Consider the following 23128-nt stretch of genomic DNA (forward strand, 5'->3'; position numbering starts at 1 on the left):
TACAACCATAAATACTATACAAAAATACAGTGCAAAGTCGTTTTAAACCAAAAACACGGTCAGAGTTTTTTTTTTCTCATTATGCACAGTGTGCTGCAGGATTTTTTTTATACTGTGCACACTGACCACATAGACCCATTCTTTCATATGTAGGCCTACCAGCTTTCTCTCACTAGATTTGAAGGCGCTAGAATTTAGGCGTTCTAGTACGTCAATAACCCTGGTGCGTAAGCCGTACTAGTACGTCGGAAACCCTGAAATGGTTAATTGGATTTCCATTATTTCTTATGGGGAAAATTAATTCGGCTAACGATAATTTTGTCTAACGATGAGCCCTTAGGAATGGATTAATATTGTTAGCCAAGGGTCCACTGTACTTCATCCAGCTCCCCGGCAGTGGGCCGTGTGCCCAGAATGCTGCAGGCATTTCCCCTCTGGATCACAATACTGAGTCTCTGAAAGAGGAAGCTGGCCACTCTGTGATCCTTGGTTTCTGTGATGAGTTTCTCACTCAGCTCTTCGAGGAACTTGCCCCGTGCTCCAAGGGTCTCCAACCCTACTGGGAAGAAGTTATAGCAAGGGGAAAGGCCTTCATATTTGCGGGTCTTCTGGGTCTCCCTGTAGCTGGCGGCTCCACCCACTTCAGCTTCAGAGTATGGCAAGTAGGTGTCTGCCAATGTGGTGGCACAGGTATAGTCCCTGGCAATCTGCTTACCATCCTTCCACAGTAGCATAGTGGCTTCATCAGGACGCTTTTGACTTCCGTCGGACCTCTGTACTTGGGGTTCCCATTCAGCTGGGCAACAGGCTGTGGCAAGGCTACATTGTTATTTTCATACAATTTTCTCCAGCCTTGTTGTGAAGCTCTCAGTTTCATTTCAGCCAAGCATGATACAGCTTTGGTTTTTCAAACATTACTTTGACTAAATTATAACTATCTTCTAATTAATACAAAATGTAACAATGCAGATAATTACTGTACACCAGCACTGTCATTATTGTTGTAATTGTCAGTCATTAATCAGTCACCATCATCATTTTCATGACTGGTATCATTATCATTACCATTATCATTACCATTAATCATCACCATTATTATTATTTTCATTATCACAGTTTTTGCCATCATCATTATTCATGTACTTTTATTATTGTTGCTGTTAATTACTGTTATTAACATTCTTAGAGTATTTTTTAAATAACAATGAAAATAATAATTCTGGTATTATTATTCACAGATAACCCAGGTTAGCTGTGTATTATTCCAGTCATGGTATTGTACCTTTTTATTTATTATTATTATTATTATTATTATTATTATTATTATTATTATTATTATTATTATTATTATTATTATTATTATGATTATTCTTCAATTCTTGCAGATTGCTGCTATGCCACCAAAGAAAAAACAAAAATGGGTTCCGCGTTTTCAAAAAAAACTGACTATGAAGAAGCAGGCACAAATGAAGGAGAAGCTGCTAGCCTCACTTAAACAACAGTTTCCAGTATCTACTGGTAAAAACCATCGAGAGAAAGGTTAGTTAATGTAACTTCGAAACCTATCATATGCTGCATGACACTCATTAAGGGCTGCACTTCATCTAACAGTAGCGAGGATTTTATATATACGTACAGTGGACCCCTGGATAATGATCAGCTCCCAACTCGACCAATTATGTAAGTTTATTTTTGTAAGTGCTTTTGTAGGTGTATTTTTAGGGGTCTGAAATGGACTAATCTAATTCACAATATTTCTTATGGGAACAAATTCGGTCTATAACGGCACCCAAACAGACTTCTGGATTGAAATAATATCGTTATGCGGGGGTCCACTGTATATATTTTTTAATGAACGGGCCATCTCCCACCAATGCAGGGTAACCTTAAAAGAAAAAATGGAAGGTTTTCTTTTTACATGTAGTAATATATACAGAAGGAGTTAGTAGCCCCTTGGTCCCAGTATTTTAGTTGCCTCTTATGGCACGCTTAGCTTACAGTGCTAGTCACGGCATTATGCCACCCCTCCCCCACACACACGTACCAAAACACAAACACATACCATGAAAGATTATAATATATATATTTGTACACCTACTGAGGTTTTAATACTTGGTGCTGCGTCATTTACGCTTAACCCTTTCAGGATCGACAGGCCCTCTCCCAAACTTGTTCTCAGGGTCGAAAAATTAAAAAAAAAAAAATTCTTATGAAATGATAGAGCATATTTTTGTGAGTCTTATAGGCCCCCCAAAAATATTTGTGATCAGTACTTACTGAGATATGGAGGCATGAAATTGACAGAAAGTGAGCCGCTTAGGGTAACATTGCCGACTGCCAGTCATGCGGTAATAGTTTATTTTTCTACTTTTTTCTTTTATTTTTTAGCATTTTATTTTTTCAAGTATCTTTTACGGCCCATGAGACCGCTATAAGGCATCTTTTGGATGTATACACTGGTTGTATACTACACAATAACTGCACAAATATTGACAGGTGAACATTTTCACCTATTTTAGTCACATAGAAATAATATACATAGTATTTATAGGTCCCAGCAATGTTTTGGTGGGGAAGGGAGTGAGGGTTTGTGCAAACAACATGGCTGGCTGGCTGGCCGGGTGGCTGTCAATCTCTCTCTCTCTCTCTCTCTCTCTCTCTCTCAGGTGCACATAAATACAATTATTTTTATTATTATTTTTTTATTATCACACCGGCCGATTCCCACCAAGGCAGGGTGGCCCGAAAAAGAAAAACTTTCACCATCATTCACTCCATCACTGTCTTGCCAGAAGGGTGCTTTACACTACAGTTTTTAAACTGCAACATTAACACCCCTCCTTCAGAGTGCAAGCACTGTACTTCCCATCTCCAGGACTCAAGTCCGGCCTGCCGGTTTCCCTGAATCCCTTCATAAATGTTACTTTGCTCACACTCCAACAGCACGTCAAGTATTAAAAACCATTTGTCTCCATTCACTCCTATCAAACACGCTCAAGCATGCCTGCTGGAAGTCCAAGCCCCTCGCACACAAAACCTCCTTTACCCCCTCCCTCCAACCCTTCCTAGGCCGACCCCTACCCCGCCTTCCTTCCACTACAGACTGATACACTCTTGAAGTCATTCTGTTTCGCTCCATTCTCTCTACATGTCCGAACCACCTCAACAACCCTTCCTCAGCCCTCTGGACAACAGTTTTGGTAATCCCGCACCTCCTCCTAACTTCCAAACTACGAATTCTCTGCATTATATTCACACCACACATTGCCCTCAGACATGACATCTCCACTGCCTCCAGCCTTCTCCTCGCTGCAACATTCATCACCCACGCTTCACACCCATATAAGAGCGTTGGTAAAACTATACTCTCATACATTCCCCTCTTTGCCTCCAAGGACAAAGTTCTTTGTCTCCACAGACTCCTAAGTGCACCACTCACTCTTTTTCCCTCATCAATTCTATGATTCACCTCATCTTTCATAGACCCATCCGCTGACACGTCCACTCCCAAATATCTGAATACGTTCACCTCCTCCATACTCTCTCCCTCCAATCTGATATTCAATCTTTCATCACCTAATCTTTTTGTTATCCTCATAACCTTACTCTTTCCTGTATTCACCTTTAATTTTCTTCTTTTGCACACCCTACCAAATTCATCCACCAATCTCTGCAACTTCTCTTCAGAATCTCCCAAGAGCACAGTGTCATCAGCAAAGAGCAGCTGTGACAACTCCCACTTTGTGTGTGATTCTTTATCTTTTAACTCCACGCCTCTTGCCAAGACCCTCGCATTTACTTCTCTTACAACCCCATCTATAAATATATTAAACAACCACGGTGACATCACACATCCTTGTCTAAGGCCTACTTTTACTGGGAAAAAATTTCCCTCTTTCCTACATACTCTAACTTGAGCCTCACTATCCTCGTAAAAACTCTTCACTGCTTTCAGTAACCTACCTCCTACACCATACACTTGCAACATCTGCCACATTGCCCCCCTATCCACCCTGTCATACGCCTTTTCCAAATCCATAAATGCCACAAAGACCTCTTTAGCCTTATCTAAATACTGTTCACTTATATGTTTCACTGTAAACACCTGGTCCACACACCCCCTACCTTTCCTAAAGCCTCCTTGTTCATCTGCTATCCTATTCTCCGTCTTACTCTTAATTCTTTCAATTATAACTCTACCATACACTTTACCAGGTACACTCAACAGACTTATCCCCCTATAATTTTTGCACTCTCTTTTATCCCCTTTGCCTTTATACAAAGGAACTATGCATGCTCTCTGCCAATCCCTAGGTACCTTACCCTCTTCCATACATTTATTAAACAATTGCACCAACCACTCCAAAACTATATCCCCACCTGCTTTTAACATTTCTATCTTTATCCCATCAATCCCGGCTGCCTTACCCCCTTTCATTTTACCTACTGCCTCACGAACTTCCCCCACACTCACAACTGGCTCTTCCTCACTCCTACAAGATGTTATTCCTCCTTGCCCTATACACGAAATCACAATTATACAATTATACGTAGTGTAAATTACTTAGGATACAATGGAGAATATAATACAGTGGACCCTCGGTTTTCGTAATTAATCCGATCCAGGAAGTGTGACTATTTTCGAAATAGACGATTTTTGAATCCATTTTCCCCATAAGAAAGAATGTAAATACAATTAATCCATTCCAGACACCCAGAAGTATAAAAACAAAAAAAATTTTTACATGAAATATAGATGTAGTACACAAACAATACAATGGCACATGATGAATGAAACATTAACAGCATAACACTTGCCTTTATTCGTGATTCTTCTTAGTGTATGGAAGACTGGAGGAGGAGACAGATTGGACTAGTTACTGTTTGGAAGGGGAATCCCCTTCCATCAACACCTCAGGTACCAAGTGCTTTTCTGGGGTTACTTCTCTTCTCTGTTTCTTAATGCCACTAGGACCAACTTGAGAGTCACTGGAGTCCTGTCTCGCAAAAAACTGTCCAGAGAGCTCTGTTTCTGGTGTCTCTTTAAAACTTCCCTAAAATGAGCCAAGACTTTGTCACTGTACATGTTGCCAACAAAACTTGCAACAGCCTTGTCAGGGTGATGTTTCTCCATAAATCTTTCCATCCTACCCCACATTTCAAAAATCTCCTTAATTTCTGAAGAAGGCAACTTCTTCCATCTCTCTTCCTCCTCCTCTGTAGCAGTATTCTGAGCTGCAGTCTGTTTCTGTTCCAGCTAAAGCTCTTGCAGCTCCTCAGTGGTTAGCTCTTCGTTGTGGTCCTCCACCAACTCTTCCACATTCTCCAAACTCACATCCAACCCCAATGCCACAATAGATTTCACAACTGTCATAGGCTTATCAGAGTCAGCCCCAAACCCTTCAAAATCCCTCTTGTGGACACAATCTGGCCACAATTTTCTCCAAGCCGAGTTCAAAGTCCTGGTAGTCACTCCGTCCCAAGCCTTACCTATAAGGCTTATGCAATGTAGGATACTGAAGTGATCTTTCCAAAACTCTCTTAGGGTCAAGTGAGTGTCTGAGGTCACATTAACCCTTTGACTGTTTTGGTCATATGTATACGTCTTACGAGCCACTGTGTTTGACGTATAGATACAGTAGGGCCCCGCTTTACGGCATTTTGCTTTACGGCGTTCCACTAATACGGTCATTTCAAATTATGACCAAAACTCGCTATACAGCTCCCCCCACCTGACTTTCTAATACGGTCACCGTGCCCCACCTGGTTTGTTTACATTCTCTGTGAGATTCGTAAGCACTAAGTCTCTCCATTATGTCTGGAAACTCCAAAATTTCAAGTGTTTTTAAAAGTTATTTCATATTTTATATATATATATATATTTTTTTTTTAACAAGTTGGCCATCTCCCACCAAGGCAGAATATATATATTTTATATATATTCTGATAATTATACTTATGTATACCTGTACCTAAATAAACTTACACTGTGGTGGCGTGCAGGTACACATTAAAATCAGTAAGAGTGTCTTATATCTCGAGACTTCATATTAGTAATGATAATAATAATCACCGAGCCTTATTTAAATGTCATATATTACGTTAATATACACATTTTCATTAATCCATCTATGATATTTCTTCAAAATTATATAATAAACACTATGCATAACATACAGTGGACCCCCGCATAACGACATTAATCCATTCCTGAGAGCTCATTGTTATGCGAAATTATCGTTATGCGAATGAATTTTCCCCATAAGAAATAATGGAAATCAAATTAATCCGTGCAAGACACCCCAAAGTATGAAAAAAAAAATTTTTACCACATGAAATATTAATTTTAATACACACAAACTGAAAAAGGCATGCACAATTACATGACACTTACCTTTATTGAAGATCTGGTGATGATTGATGGGATGGGAGGAGGAGAGAGTCTTAGTGTTTAGAAGGGGAATCCCCTTCCATTAAGACTTGAGGTGTCAAGTCCTTTTCTGGGGTTACTTCCCTTGTTCTTTTAACCCTTTGAGGGTCGACAGGCCCTCTCAGAAACTCGTTCTCAGGGTCGGCCAAATTTAAAAAAAAAAAAATAATTTTTTCTTATGAAAAGATAGAGAATCTTTTCCCGATCATAATGACACCAAAATTATGAGATTTGATGGAAAACTTACAGAATTATGCTCTTGCGAAGTTAGCGGTCTCGGCGATGTTTACGCATCGGCGATTTTGCCCAATTTGAGCCCCATTTTCGGCCAATTCCTCTGTACTAGTCGACAAAAAACATGAATATTTCGCTAGAACTACATTTTTTCTATTGAATGAGTGCAAGAAACCACCCATTTACCATTTTCAACTATCCAATACAATGGTCAGAATTTAGCAATTTTGCCAATTTCACACAAATTTCAAAAAATGCCAATTTCCGAATAGGGTCCAGAACAAACAAGAAATACATTCCTGGCACTAAAATGACATTTCTCCTGTTCATTAGTCACATCTCAAGGCCCCTCTTACATTCTTTTGCTTTCCACTTTGTATTTTTATTCTCACGAAAAATAGAAGATTTACTGTTATGCAGACTACTGCATTAGTGTAAAAAATGGTATAAATCATATTGGCACACTTGCAAAAGAATGTTAGACTCACCAGTTGACGTGTATTGGACGCTTGGCATGATTTGTTTACTTTTGAACTTTGGTAAAAATCGAACATTTCTGCTACTTTGAGCTCAATTTCAAGGTACTTTTCATTGTAAAACCAGTTAAAATCATCTCAATTTCTGTGATATGCATTCCATTCTATAAAATGAGACCAAGAAAACTAGAATACAACAATAAATACCATACGAAAATACAGTGCAAAGTCGCTGTTTTATTCCAAAAACACGGTCAAAGTTTTTTTTTCTCATTACGCACTGTGTGCTGCAGGATTTTTTTTTATACCATGCACACTGACCACATAGATCCATTCTTTCATATGTAGGCCTACCAGCTTTCTCTCACTAGATTTGAGGGTGCTAGAATTTAGGCGTACTAGTACATCAAAAACCCTGGTGCGTAAGCCGTACTAGTGTGCCCGAAACCCTGAAAGGGTTAAAACAGCTGACCTGTGTGGTATGTTTCTGGCGACTTCTGGCACCTGCCTCTTTAGGCCTATCACTTCAGTTTGAATTGCGCCTGTTTTAAAAGGCACTTTAGCATTTATTATCTATATACTAGGGTGCCACTGTAATATACACTATAACACTATGTATACAAAATATTATCAGGGAGATTTTCTTTCCTCTGACTAAGAAAAGTTCTATTATTATTTTGCACACGGCACACAGGCCTATTATTCCCCTCTGGGAGTAAAACTCTGCTAGGTAGTGCACACTAATCTTTCTTTATGACTCAGTATAAACTATTTTCTGCCCAAGATTGGTTCCAAGCACTTGAGGTATGTATCGTATAAGATCGATTGCACAAACTAAAGTTCTAGCACGTAACAGAGACCGTGAAAACACGAAAAAACATGGAGCACAACGAGGCACGGCAGCACGGGCAAGTTGCAATAATTGGTGACAGTACTTGAGAAGTTTTTTTGTACATAAAAAGTGGTAAGGTATTTAAATCTCCTGCCTTGGTATTTAGTGTGTTGATGATGAGTGAGACTTCTGTTGGGTTGGTCAGAGCTAGGAATAGTGTATTCAGGTAGGAGCCAGTCAGGTAGTCTTTTGGAAGGGTGTTTGAGGTTGGGATTATGCTCACTAGGTTTTTTCTGTGGTGGAGAAGAAAACATTGAGTCTGTTTGCTGTTTCAGTCAGGTTTTGTTAGTTTGATTGTTCTGTTTTTGTATATCTTTTTGGTTCTTAGAATTTCAGATAATGTTTTCCAAGTCTTTTTTATATCACCTCTTAAGTTATGTAATCTGTTCTCGTAATACAAATTTTTTGACCTTCTTATCAGGCTGGTTAGGATTGACGAGTAATGTTTAGTTTGGTCTCTGGTTATTTGCCCCCATTCTGTATTGTTGTTCATATAGGTGCTTTATATTTATGGATTTGAGGATGCTGGGTGTTAGCCAGGGACTGCTCAGTCTCTTAGCTGTCATCTGTTTTGTTTTTTTAGGGCAATGCATGTTATAGAGGTATTGGGTCTTCTTTAGAAAATTATTAATACATTCATCAGTATCTGCATAGATTTCTAGCTCGTTGTGCCAGTCTATGTTCGTCATTGCTGCTATAAAGCTATTAATAGCTGTCTCATTATGTTGGTTATGAGAAAGGTGGGGTAGTGGTCTGTGGTGTTATCTGTGATTATGCCTGATTTTAAAAGGGATATGATGTTTGTCCAGATGTGGTCTAATAGGGAGATACTTTTCTCCGAGATTCTTGTAGATTATGTTACTGTTGGTAGCAGCAAGCAGTTGCTCATAGTGTTTGTGAGTTCAGTTACTTGTGGGTCCTGGTCATGCAGGAGATTTAAATATAAGTCGCCTGCAAGTAGTCTTTGTTCATGTGTGCATCAGATATCATGCTTCCTAATTTAACACTAAATTGGTAACTGTTTGACTATGGTACTCTGTAGGTATTTATCACTGTGAGAGGTTTCTGTAGAACTTTGGATTTAAATTTAGCTATAGTGTAATATATTATCCATGTTCATCCCTTGTGCATGTATTATTGACACATTCAAGTTGATCTGAGTAGTGTATAGCTGTTCCTCCCCCTTGCTGGTCTGGCCTACAGTTGTGTATGGCTGTATTACCAGGAATGGCATAGATATCTGTGGTACCGGGCTTTAGCCAGGTTTCGGTGAGAGTAATGATAGACATACTTGCATGCAGGGAATTTAGTAATGCTGTGAGGTCATCGTAATGTTTGCTTAAAGATCTGACATTGTAATTAAAGATAGCTATGTTATTGTTGGCTCTGAGTATTGTCTTTGCTTGTTCTGCTGTGTAATAATTACAGTTGCTGTTAGATTTGTGTAGGTCATTTAATAAGAGGTTGATATCAGGATATATGCTTGTATTCATAAGATTGAGTATGATTCTATATCCTAACTTAAGAAGAACGTACGTATTATGCTAAACTTAATCAAATGATGCTAAACTATTCTTACTAGCTAATGATTGTAACAAGTAATTATAAAAGGCAGAGATTTAGTTAACTCTTGGTATGGTACAATTCTGAGGATTTAATATTACACTGGTTATAGTATTAGAGATATTGCTAACTCTCATTATGGTACAATTTTGAATTGGTTATGACTAAAGTTGTTGATTGAGAATAGTTAGCTTTCTGAACTCATTAAATTTTCTTGGTACTGGAAGTGATACACTGGCCTTAATATTAAACTTATAATGGGCAGTACAAAGTATTTGAGTGCGAAGAACTATTCTGAGAGAATATAGTAATTAATTCTACAAAAGTGAAATGAACTAATTGTAAATATGGTATTGAACAAAATTTAAGCAGGTAATGTTAATTAAAAATATAAAAAAAAATGAAATAATTTCTATTACAAGTATTAAATTTTTAGGAACAACTATTAAGATTCAATATTGCACTGGTAGTAATATTAGAGCTTATAAAAAGCGTATTTCTTCTTAGTAGGAGGCACTTGTATTAGGTAGTGATCACCAGGCCTTGATCGAGAGGGTATTTGGTGATAATTTCGTGGGCAGTTTTCTATTGCAGGTGTTGTTACTTGGTACTTGAATATTGTTTGTCTGATGATAGACAAACAAAATTCACCATATGGTGGTTTGTTTTTGGTCTTCAGTTTATGCATATTATAAGCATTGAGCATGGAAATGTCCAAAAGATGGAAAGAGAGTTTTATTTACCATATATAACTCTTGCAAACACAGTCATTAAACCCAATTTGCATGTTACGTTTGTCCACCGAACGCATATTGAGGGTGTAGTCCATCACAGCTAAAAGTTTTAAAATAGGTTCATTGGTCTCTCTATCCTGCCTGCCACTGTCTGTCATTTCGTTTCAGTGAATTGACGTCAACAATGTGACATCTCGTTTGTCATGCCACTGAAATGCCATGATGTCATTGGCAGCAAATGCATGCACCCCACCTCTGTGAGTGCCTGAGTCAAACCTGGGCATATGCTTATGATTTGCACGCACTGTGCCGTACACATCTGTCATGTTCACTCGCAAGAAATCACTGAGAACGGGCTTGTGTACCAGTTATCAGTATATAATATATGCCCATTACCAAGATATGGTTCCATCATTGTTCTAACTATACAAATAGTAGGAGTTTTTACTATACAAATAGTAGGAGTTTAAGAAATAAGATAGATGAGCTAAGATTACTTGCAAGTGCAGGTAATATAGATATTATTGTTATAACAGAGACCTGGTTCAGCCTGAAAGATAGAGAAATGCCTTCTGAATGCAACATACAGGGTTATAAACTATTCCACACTGATAGGGTCAACAGGAAAGGTGGTGGAGTGGCGATGTATGTCAGAGATAATTTAAATTGTTGTCTTAGACATGATAAAAGAGTAGAAACATCGAACACAGAATCTGTTTGGCTACAGTTTCTCGAGGGTCGTGACAAATTAATTCTGGGTGTGATTTATAGGCCCCCATACCTTGATAGGGAGTGCAGTAAGCTGTTATGGGACAAAATTCATAAGGCATCTAGATATGAAAATGTTGTGTTAATGGGAGATTTTAACTTTAGACAAATTGATTGGAAAAATATGACAGGAAATCTTGAGTCTGGTGACTTTCTTGATACGGTTCAGGATTGCTTTTTAGAACAGTTTGTGACAGAACCAACTAGAGGAAACAGTCTGCTTGACTTGATTCTTGCCAACAAAGAATCACTAATTAATAATCTTGAGGTTAATGATAAGCTTGGGGAAAGTGATCACAAATCACTTAGTTTCAATATATCATGGAATTACCCAGATAACTGCAATCAAATCTCTGTCCCAGAGTTTCGCTTGGCCGACTTCATGGGACTGAATAATTACCTGGGTGGGCTAAATTGAGATGACCTGACTATGAGTCAGGTAGGTGATCATGGTTGCCAATATGACTTTTTTCAGAGCATAGTTCTAGCTGCCCAGACAACTTTTGTTCCGAGTAGGGAAATTAGATCTAACAAGAATGATCTCAAATGGATGAATAATAGATTAAAATATCTCATTGGTCAAAAGAGAGGCATATATAGGCATATCAAAAGATGGGATGGGCAGTTAAGAAATCAATATATTCAATTAAAGAGAGAAATAAAAAAAGGTATAAGAAAAGCAAAAAGAGATTATGAGGCTAAGGTCGCAAGAGATTCAAAGACTAACCCAAAAGGGTTCTTTCAGGTATACAGAAGTAAGATTAGGGACAAGATAGGCCCACTTAAGAGTAACCTAGGTCAGATCACTGACAGTGATAAGGATATGTGTGAAATTCTCAGTACCTACTTCCTCTCAGTTTTTACCCAGGAAAATACTAGCGAAATTCCTGAAATAATAGATTATATAGAACAGGACGATAATAAATTATGCACGATTGTGGTAAGTAGTGACATGGTCCTCAGACAAATAGAGAAATTAAAACCTAACAAATCCCCAGGCCCTGATGAACTGTTTGCAAGGGTGTTAAAGGAATGTAAAAAACTTAGCATACCTTTGGCTAATCTTTTCAACATATCATTACAAACTGGCATAGTGCCTGATAAGTGGGAAATGGCAAATGTAATACCTATTTATAAGGCAGGTGATAGGTCCTTAGCTTAGAACTATAGACCAATAAGCCTTACCTCCATAGTGGGAAAATTAATGGAATCAGTAATTGCCGAAGCAATTCATAGCCATCGTGATAGGCATAAATTGATTAACCCCTTGAGGGTCCATGCTGTAGATCTACGGCTTTACGTTGAGGGTCCTAACCATAGATCTACGCCATGAGCTCAGCTCACTCTGATAAGCTGTGAGTGTTGTAAATTTGGGCCTAGATATGAGAGAATACATCTATGTGGTATGTGTACACCACATAAAACAAATCCTGCAGCACACAGTGCGTAATGAGAGAAAAAAACTGAGACCGTAATTTTTTATTAAAACAGCAACTTTGCAGTGTTTTTTCGTATGTTTTTTATAGTTGTATTTGCGATTTCTTGGTCTCATTTGATAGACTGGAAGGTATATTACAGAAATAGAGATGATTTTGATTGGCTTTAGTAATGAAAATGGCCTGAAACTGAGCTCAAAGTAGCGGAAATGTTAAATTTTTGCCGATGTTCAAGAGTAAACAAATGACCTCACACGTCTAATACATGCCAGCTGGTGGGTCTAATATACGTTCACAAATGTGCTGATATTATTTATACAATTATTACAGTATTGCATGACAGTAAATCTTCCATTTCTTGGTTTGAATAAAAATTCATTATGTGAATTAAAAATGAGAATGGAATTCATTTGTAAAGCCTCAAAACATAACTAATGAACAGAGGAAATGTTAGTTTAGTGCCAGGAATGCCTGCATTGTTTATTCTGGACCCTATTTTGAAATTGGAATACAGTGGACCCCCGCATAGCGAACGCCTTGCATAGCGAACATTCCGCATAGCGAACGCTTTGATCGCTAAAATTTTGCCCCGCATAGTAGACAAAAACCCGCTCAGCGAACTTCGTCCGAGACGCGTCCAATGTGCGGCCTCGGCCAGCCTCACATGTGCCGCCTGTCCCATTGTTTACCAGCTAGCCTCCGCGGTAACATTCAAGCATACACTCGGAATATTTCGTATTATTACAGTGTTTTCGGTTCTGTTTGTTGAAAATAAGTGACCATGGGCCCCAAGAAAGCTTCTAGTGCCAACCCTGTGGTAAAAAGGGTGAGAATTAGTATGGAAATTAAGAAAGATTTTGAAGGGTTTGGGGCTAACCCTGAGAAGCCTATGCCAGTTGTGGAATCCATTGTGCCTACTTCAAAAATTAAGGAAATGTGTGCACAGTGGGTTGAACTGCAAACCTTTATGGATGAAAATCACCCTGACACAGCTGTTGCAAGGCGTGCTGGTGACTATTTCAATGACAATGTTATGGCCCATTTTAGACAAATCGTAAAGGAACGGGAGGTACAGAGCTCTATGGACAGAAAGAAGTCCAGTGACTCTGAAGCTGGTCCTAGTGGCATTAAAAGAAGAAGGGAAGTAACCCCGGAAAAGGACTTGCCTCCTCAAGTGTTAATGGAAGGGGATTCCCCTTCTAAACACTAACACACTCTCTCCCCTCCTCCCATCCCATCAATCATCACCAGATCTTCAATAAAAGTAAGTGTCATGTAATTGTGCATGCCTTTTTCAGTTTGTGTGTACTAAAATTAACATTTTTTTGTGGTAAAAAATTTTTTTTTTCATACTTTTGGGTGTCTTGCACGGATTAATTTTATTTCCATTATTTCTTATGGGGAAAATTAATTCGCATAGCGAACATTTCGCATAACGACCAGCCCTCTTGCACGGATTAAGTTCGCTATGCGGGGGTCCACTGTATTTTGAACTTTGCACTAAATTTCCCATCACTTTATTTTGTAGTTGAAACAGTTGACTTGGCAATTTCTTGTGCTCAGTCTATAGAACAGAAGTAATACTAGTGAAATAGCTAAGAATTTGGTTGACTAGAATAAAGTAATTGGCCTAAAATGGGAGTCAAAGTCGGCAAAATCGCCGGTGTAAATATGGCTTACACATCAAAATTCGCGAGAGCATAATTTCGGCAATTTTCCATCAAATTTTGTACTTTTTGTTTTATTGCCTTCAGAAAAAGATTCTCTGCCATTTCAAAAGAAAAAAATAACAAAATTATTTTTTGAAAATTCTTGGACACTGGTGCGCACTTTGAAATTTGACCTTTGGACCCTGAAAGGGTTAATGAATCTCAACACGACTTTACAAAGGGGCGTTCCTGTCTTACGAATTTACTAACTTTTTTCACTAAGGTGTTTGAGGAGGTAGATCATGGTAATGAATATGATATTGTGTATATGGACTTCAGTAAGGCTTGCGATAGAGTTCCACTTCAGAAGCTATTGAGAAAACTTAAGGCACACGGAATAGAGGAGAAATTTTTTCCTGGGTAGAGGCATAGCTGACAAATAGGCAGCAGAGAGTTTGCATAAATGGGGAAAAATCAGAATGGGGGCACGTCACAAGTGGTGTTCTGCAGGGGTCAGTGTTGGGCCCTTTGTTGTTCACAGTTTACACATAATGACATAGATGAGGGAATAAATAGCGACATAAGCAAATTTGCTGATGACACCAAAATAGGCTGTTCAATTCACTCTAATGAGGACCATAGAGCACTTCAAGGATGATTTGAATAGACTGATGCAATGGTTGGAGAATTGGCAGATGCAGTTTAATATAGACAAATGCAAAGTTCTAAATGTTGGACAGGAAAATAACCATGCCACATATAAACTAAATAATGTAGATCTTAATACTACTGATTGCCAAAAGGATTTAGGAGTTCTGGTAAGCAGTAATCTAAAACGAAGGCAACAGTGCATTAGTGTTCGCAGTAAAGCTAACAGAATCCTTGGCTTCATATCTAGAAGTATAAATAATAGAAGTCCTCAGATTGTTCTTCAACTCTATATATCCTTGGTTAGGCCTCATTTGAATTAAGCTGCACAGTTCTGGTCACTGTATTACAGAATGAATATAAATGCACTGGAAAACATACAGAGGAGGATGACAAAGATGATCCCATGTATCAGAAATCTTCCCTATGAGGATAGACTGAGGGCCCTGAATCTGTACTCTCTCGAAAGGCGTAGAATTAGGGGGGATATGATTGAGGTGTATAAATGGAAAACAGGAATAAATAAAGGGGATTTAAATAGCATGCCGAAAATTTCCCGCTAAGACAGGACTCGTAGCAATGGTTTCAAGTTGGAAAAATTCAGATTCAGGAAGGATATAGGAAAGCATTGGCTTGGTAATAGAGTTGTGGATGGGTGGAACAAACTCCCGAGTACAGTTATTGATGCTAAAACGTGTAGTTTTAAAAATAGGTTAGATAAATACATGAGTGGGTGTGAGTTGGACCTGACTAGCTTGTGCTACTAGGTCTGATGCGGTGCTCCTTCCCTAAGTGGAAGTGACCTGATTAGGTGAGTCATGGGTCAGTAGGCCTGCTGCAGTGTTCCTTCTTTCTTTCTTATGTTCTAACCACATCACCAGAGATACCCAATAACTTCTTGGTATCTTGCAATGTATTGCTTCCAGTGTACACAATAATATCCAATACAAGACCACTGTAGTCATCACAAAGTACAAACAGTTTTATACAAAAGCATTTCCTCTTGCTTGGTATGTACTGCTTGAACAACAGTCTACCTTTGAACAGAATCAAAGACAGTGTGCTTATACACATGTGGCATAAGCATTGTTGTGGCATAGAACAGATACATCTCAGCCACAGTTGTCTCCTTCACTGGTGTAGGCGTGATTTTGGTGAAATAATTGTGTTTGCCATGGTGTACTCGAAGTATGTGTTGCTTTCCCTGACAACAATTTCCATCAGGGGTTCATCAAAGAATAACTTGAAACGTTGTAGTTCAGTGGCATTGTTATCAAGTGTACAAGATGGCCGTATTCCACTTTGAGTTTCATCAAAGTGATGGGGATTGGGAACAAAATTGGCACCCTCCTGCCAATCTCAGATGCGGTCTGCTGGTGGGTACTGGATGTTGACAGGTGGTTGTGGTTGTGCAGGCTGTGGTTGTACAGGTTGTGGTTGTGGGTGCATGGGTGGGTGAAGGTGGCCTTTGTCATGGATCAGCTGAGTCAGGGGCGTGGCTCCCAGCGTTGGCTGCTGCTTGTGCCTCATGGAGCATGGCACCACCACCACCTGATGCCGCATGCACATTATCCATCCCAATTGTAACAATATCATCGTTATTTTCACTGTCTGTTCCTGGTGTAGGGCCATGGGATGTACTCCGAGATGTGCTCCTTCACCTTGAAATAGCATATGACACACTACCAGAATGCATGTAGCATCATATACATTGATGCTTCACTGGAGAATATTCCTCTTCACTGTCTCTACTGGAATTGTCATCAAACACTTGTAAATCCCAATCACTATCACTATCATCAACACTGCTCATATCTGAGTCCTGGACATGGGGAAATATGAGTTTCCTCTTTCATTCTGGTACAATTGAATGTGAACAAGACGGGCCAGCACCTGAGGTGGAAGGTTGAGGGTCGTTTGGATTTTCAGCGCTATTTCCTGTATCCTGGGCATTGCTTTCAGTCACAAACTCCTCAAAACCATGAAATTCATCTTTACTGATGCTTTCGTCTGTGTTAGAACTGTCACTTGGGAAAAGAAGAGTCCCAGTTCACCAGGGAGTGAGGAGTTTCTTACCGCAAGGCATGGTGAATAAGGCTAACTGAAATGGCATTCCCACAATGCACCACTGGCTCCCCGATTTTTTTTGATACTGCGCTCACTGAGCATGCAGACCCATTCTCTCACATGTAGGTCTACCAGCTTTCTCCCGCTAGATTTGAAGCTGCTAGAATTTTGGCGTAGTACTATGGCACCAACACCGGCTCATAAGCCATAGTACTATGGCACCAACAGTGAAAGGGTTAATATAAGATAAACACATTATCAGGAGTTTTAGATGCATTCAGTAATAAAAATACTGCTCTTTTCCACCTTACAGCAATTTTTGCTTACTGTATGGGGTTATGAAGCTACGTATATATACATGTACAGTGCTAGTCCCAGGTGAGCGCCCCGGCATAATGCTGTGACGAAAATCAAAGGCCTACCATACAGGAGGGTCTTTTTTTGTCAGTGCATTATGCCAAGTAGCAGCTGTTAGCATGACGTCATGGCCTGCCGCCACACTTCAGAGTGACTCCTCAGTGCTCATGTGGCTGCTGGGGTGAGAGGGAGTGTTGCACTTTCGTCTTTCATCTGCCCCATCTTTTGTCCGGTGTTCCCTTTAGTTTTGGGGCTTTACATGTTTGATTATGGGTAAATGGAAGTCTTTAACACCTGAAACTATAGATCAAATCATAGGGCTTCACAAAACTGGGCAACAGATGAAAGAAATAGTGGGGAATGTTGGTGTGTGTAAGCGTTCAGTGAGGAACTAGGTGCAGGTTTTTCAAGGCTGGTGGTGGTGTCGCGTTACTGTCTGCCAAACCTCAGCCTGGCCCCTCGAAGAAGACATCTGAATACTGGTCAGAGAGCCTGTCATAAGTATGAGGCGTCGGTAAACAAGTACATCGCTAAATGAGGAGAGGCTGTATTGGGCAGTGTCATCACATAGTGGACACGGGAAGGTACTGAAGTACAGTGAACCCCCCGCCTTATGAACGCATCGCGTTATGTTAAATCCGCCATACGAAGCATTTGAACGTAAAAATTTTGCCTCGCCTCACGCTAAAAAACTTGCCTTACGTGATTCATCTGGGACATATCCCACGTGTGGCCTCAGCACCAGTGTTTACAAGCCAGCCAGTGCGGTCGCATCTACGCATACATTTGGTACATTTCACATTATCCCAGTGTTTTTAGTGCTTGTAACTGCAAAATAAGTCACCATGGACCCCAAGAAAGCTTCTAGTGCCATCCCTGTGGTAAAAAGGGTGAGAATTAGTTTGGAATTGAAAAAAGAGATTAAGGAAATGTGTGCAAAGTGGGTTGAACTGCAAACCTTTATGGATGAAAACCACCCTGACACAGCTACTGCAAGCCGTGTTGGCAACCTGTACAATGACAATGTCATGGCCCATTTTAGGAAAGTCTTAAAGGGACAGTAGGTACAGAGCTCTATGGAAAACGTACAGAGGAGGATGACAAAGATGATCCCATGTATCAGAAATCTTCCCTATGAGGATAGACTGAGGGCCCTGAATCTGCACTCTCTCGAAAGGCGTAGAATTAGGGGGAATATGATCGAGGTGTATAAATGGAAAACAGGAATAAATAAAGGGGATGTAAATAGCGTGCTGAAAATTTCCAGCCAAGACAGGACTCACAGCAATGGTTTCAAGTTGGAAAAATTCAGATTCAGGAAAGATATAGGAAAGCACTGGTTTGGTAATAGAGTTGTGGATGAGTGGAACAAACTCCTGAGTACAGTTATTGAGGCTAAAACATTGTGTAGTTTTAAAAATAGGTTAGATAAATAAATGAGTGGGTGTGGGTGGGTGTGAGTTGGACCTGACTAGCTTGTGCTGCTGGGTCTGGTGCAGTGCTCCATCCTTGAGTGGAGATGACCAGATTGGGTGGGTCATTGGGCTAATCCGGGGGGGGGGTGTCATTAGTCTAATCCGGGGGGGGGTGTCATTGGTCTAATCCGGGGGGACATGGACCTGCTCCGCATGGGTCAGTAGGCCTGTTGCAGTGTTCCTTCTTTCTTATGTTCTTATATGTTGTGTGACAGAGGTCCAGTGACTCTCAAGCTGGTTCTAGTGGCATTAAAAGAAGAAGGGAAGTAACCCCAGAAATGGACTTGCTACCTCCAAGTCCTAATGGAAGGGGATTCCCCTTCTAAACAATAACTTCCACACACTCCCCTCCTCCCATCCCATCAATCATCATCAGATCTTCAATGAAGGTAAGTGTCATGTAATTGTACATATCTTCTTCAGTTTGTGTGTATTAAAATTAATATTTCATGTGGTAAAAATTTTTTTTTCATACTTTGGGGTGTCAGGAATGGACTAATTTGATTTCCATTATTTCTTATGGGGAAAATTAATTCGGCTAACGATAATTTCGGCTTATGATGAGCTCTCAGGAGCAGATTAATATCATAAGATGGGGGGTCCACTGTACATATCTTGATGTTCACAGAGGTCAACTCTCCTGGTAGATCAGGTTTGATCAACCAGGCTGTTATTGCTGGCTGCACGTAAACCAATGTGCGTGGAACCACAGCCCGGCTGGTCAGGTATTGACTTTAGGTGTCTGTCCAGTGCCTTCTTGAAGACAGCCAGGGGTCTATTGGTAATCCCCCTTATATATGCTGGGAGGCAGTTGAACAGTCTTGGGCTCCTGACACTTTTTGTGTTGACTCTGAGTGTGCTCATGGTGCCCCTGCTTTTCATTGGAGAATGTTGCATCTCCTGTTGAGTCTTTTGCTTTCATAGGGAGTGATTTTTGTGTGCAAGTTTGTTACTAATCCCTCTAGGATTTCCAAGTGTATATTATCATGTATGTATCTTTCTCTCCTGCATTCCAGGGAATACAAACCAAGGGTCTTCAACCGCTCCCAGTAATTTAGGCACTGTATCGTACTTATGTGTGCTGTGAAAGTTCTTTGTACACTCTCCAGGTCAGCAATTTCACTTGCCTTGAAGGGGCAGTTAGTGTTCTGCAGTATTCCAGCCTAGAGAGAACAAGTGATTTGAAGAGAATCATCATAGGCTTGGCATCCCTAGTTTTGAAGGTTCTCATTATCCATCCTATTATTTTTCTAGCAGATGAGGTATATACATTGTTGTGGTCTTTGAAGGTGAGATCCTCTGACATCACTCCCAGGTCTTTCACATTAGTTTTATAATATTAAACATTATTTTTTGTTTAGCATACAGGCATCTTCCACTGAGGGTGACTCTGGGAAGGGAAAACCTATTCACCATCATTCATTCAATAGCTCTCTTACCAGAAGTGCCCAGACATCACAATTTAAATGATCCTCCTAAATACATCTCCACCCCTCCAAAGTGCAGACACTGTACTTCCCACCTCCAGGACTCGAGTCTGGCTTAGCAGTTTCCTCTGTAAATCCCTTCACAAGTGCTCACATTCCAACAGCACATCAAGCCATAAAAACCACTTATCTGCAATCACTCCAAAGTGTGAAGTCAAAACATTGACATGTGAAGGTTGCCTCATTGTGGATGAGACACAAATAAGAGATTATTTGTGGGAGCCTCAATGAGAATTCTACAGAGGGGCTGGGGGAAAGTTTGATGATGCTGGTGAAGAGCTTTTGATGATAGGAATTGGAGCTACCCTCTCCTTCCTTGGATTAAGCATGATTACCTCAGATTTCCTAATCTCCTTATATAACCCTTAAAAGTTAATGTTGTCCTGTAATAATAATAATAATAATAATATTAATAATGATAATAAGAAAACACTAAATGAAACATCTGAGACCTTCATCTGTGCATGAGCTCACAACAGTAGAGTTATTGATCTGCAGTGACCTTAATTTACCTTTTCAGAAAATGCTGCAGCTACAGGCACTGAACAGACTGACACATGGCCAAGTGAGAAGATAACAAGCCGTCTACTGAAGCCATGGGTACATGCTAAGAAGGTCACATTTCTACCTTCATGGACACAGAGAAGTTCCCTCTTTGGTCGATCCACAAATTCCTGGGAGTCAAGTAACTTACCTTCAAGCATAACATCGCAGAACTGGTTACATAGTGGTCCACTTTTAGGCCGAACTTCGCATGACTGGGAGCAAAGTAGTTCATTTTTCAGTCGAACAACACACAACTGGGATCAGAGTTATCCACTCTCGACCCGATCGTTGACTTTTGAACAGTATAGTCAATATTCAAGTCAACCAAGAGATACTTGGGGTGATAACTCTTCCTTCTCAAGTCGACCATCCCAGTCCTGGGAAGATAGTTATCCTCTGTCGGGTCGTTCACAAAATTGGGACCAAAATGATTCAGCATCTGGTCGACCATCACAGGCCTGGGAAGATAGTCATTTAATGCCTGGCCGATCAGGGCAGAATTGGGAACAAAATAATTCTGCATCAGGTCGACCCTCACAGGCCTGGGAAGGTAGTCATTCAGTGTCAAGTCGCTCAACACAAGCTTGGGACGAGGAAAATTTAAAGTCAAATCGAACAGCAACAAGTTGGGAACAAAATGATTCACCAAATCGTTCAACACAAAATTGGAACGAGGATAATGTAAAGTTGAATCGAACAGCAACGAGCTGGGAGCAAAATGATTTGGCATCAAATCGATCGGCACAGAGCTGGGAAGAGTTCGATCCAAAATTAAACCGACAGGCACCAACTTGGGAGCAGAGTGGTTCATCAGGTCGATCACAGAACTGGGGCCAGGGTAATTCATTATCGGGTTTACAACCACCATCGTGGGGGACAAATAATTCAAGATCACAGAATTGGGAACAGAATAATTCTGTGGCAAGTAGATCACAGAACTATGACCAAAATAGTTCATCATCAAGTCAGCGAACTTGGGACCAGGAAAGGTCTGTGGCTGGTGAACAGACACAAACCTGGCCACAGGATAATTTGACAAATCGATCAATGCAGAACTGGGAGTCAGATAACTTGCAAGCAAACAGGTCAGGACAGACGTGGCCACAGAACAGTCAGCAGGCAAATCGGTCAGCAACGTCTTGGGAGGCTGACAGGCTTCCAGGAGATTCAAGCACACCACTCTGGGCTCAGAAAAATCAGCCGATGGCTCGATATTCACAGCAATTGACAGAAAATAGCCAGACAACTGATCATTACACACATCCTGAGAAGATGATGCCCAGATCACAACCCCCAGTGGGCTACGATGGCTTTGATAAGAAGGTAAGTACTGTGCTTGTATTCTTCTCTTTAATAATCTAATAAAAGCCTAGCAGACCAAGTATTAATGTATTTATGGGGAAACACTAAATCCACAAGCATCATGCAGTGTCTGTGGAATGAGAAGTAATCAGATTTGATCCAAGGAAAGGAAAGGTAGCTCCAGTTCATTGAATCAGAGCTCTTCAGTATCAACAAAGCACCTTCCACAGTGACATATAAACAGCTAGGTCTCAATTAGTGTGAATACTGACTCCCATGGAGTGGCTGCATTATTGGAATTCACACTAATTGACACCTGGCAGTATATGCACATCTTTGATGCTTTCTGTCTTCTATTTCATTAAAGTGAGCAGCAACATTGCTTAGTGTTAAAAAATTCAAGTAGTGTATATTCAGATTATTTGACCAGGCAATGTATGAATCTTACAGGTTTAGCACTTCCCCATGTACATAATAATAAACTTATTGAATGGACACAGTATTTTCAGGAAATATTTTTCAGAACTTCAGCATATAGAGAAATAAGGTAACATTTCCTGTGTCTTTGTCATGTGTCTCTCCCCTTGGTTGAGTTAATTTTTTGCTAAAAATTATTTGTGTAAAGATTTGTGATGACGACTTCATTTTGAGGTGCCCATCACCAAATTTTCACTCCTACAAGACAGGAATTCTCAAATATTATTAATATTATTATTAATTTTTTTATAACGCACTGGCTGTCTCCTATTGAGGTACGGTGACCTGAAAAAGAAACACTTTCACCATCATTCAAACTATCACTGTCTTGCCAGAGACATGCACATATGACAGTTCAGATGCTCCTCCAAACAGAAAATATCCCCATCCTTCCTTCAGAGTGTAGGCACTTTACTTCCCACCTCCAGAACTTAAGTCAGTCTAACTGATTTCCCTGAATCCCTTCACAAAATGTTACCTTGTTCACACTCCAACAGCTCGTCAGGCCCTAAAAACCATTTGCCTCCATTCCTATCTAACATGCTCACACATGCTTGTTGGATGTCTAAGCCTATTGCACACACATT

General features: G+C 40.0%; 1 protein-coding gene across 4 annotated transcripts in view; it reads left to right on the plus strand.

The window, feature by feature from the left end:
* The window catches only part of LOC128703025 (uncharacterized), a 174508-nt gene that overhangs the window by 14411 nt on the left and 136969 nt on the right, over positions 1-23128 (plus strand). For all 4 annotated transcript variants that reach the window (XM_070103694.1, XM_070103692.1, XM_070103695.1 and 1 more), the window contains exons 2-3: positions 1386-1539; positions 20737-22085. In XM_070103694.1, the coding sequence (XP_069959795.1) occupies positions 1395-1539; positions 20737-22085 (1494 nt within the window). In that variant the 5' untranslated portion in view covers positions 1386-1394. The remainder of the gene's footprint in view (positions 1-1385; positions 1540-20736; positions 22086-23128) is intronic.

This window comes from Cherax quadricarinatus, chromosome 86 (assembly GCF_038502225.1).
Source record: "Cherax quadricarinatus isolate ZL_2023a chromosome 86, ASM3850222v1, whole genome shotgun sequence".
NCBI lineage: Eukaryota > Metazoa > Arthropoda > Malacostraca > Decapoda > Parastacidae > Cherax > Cherax quadricarinatus.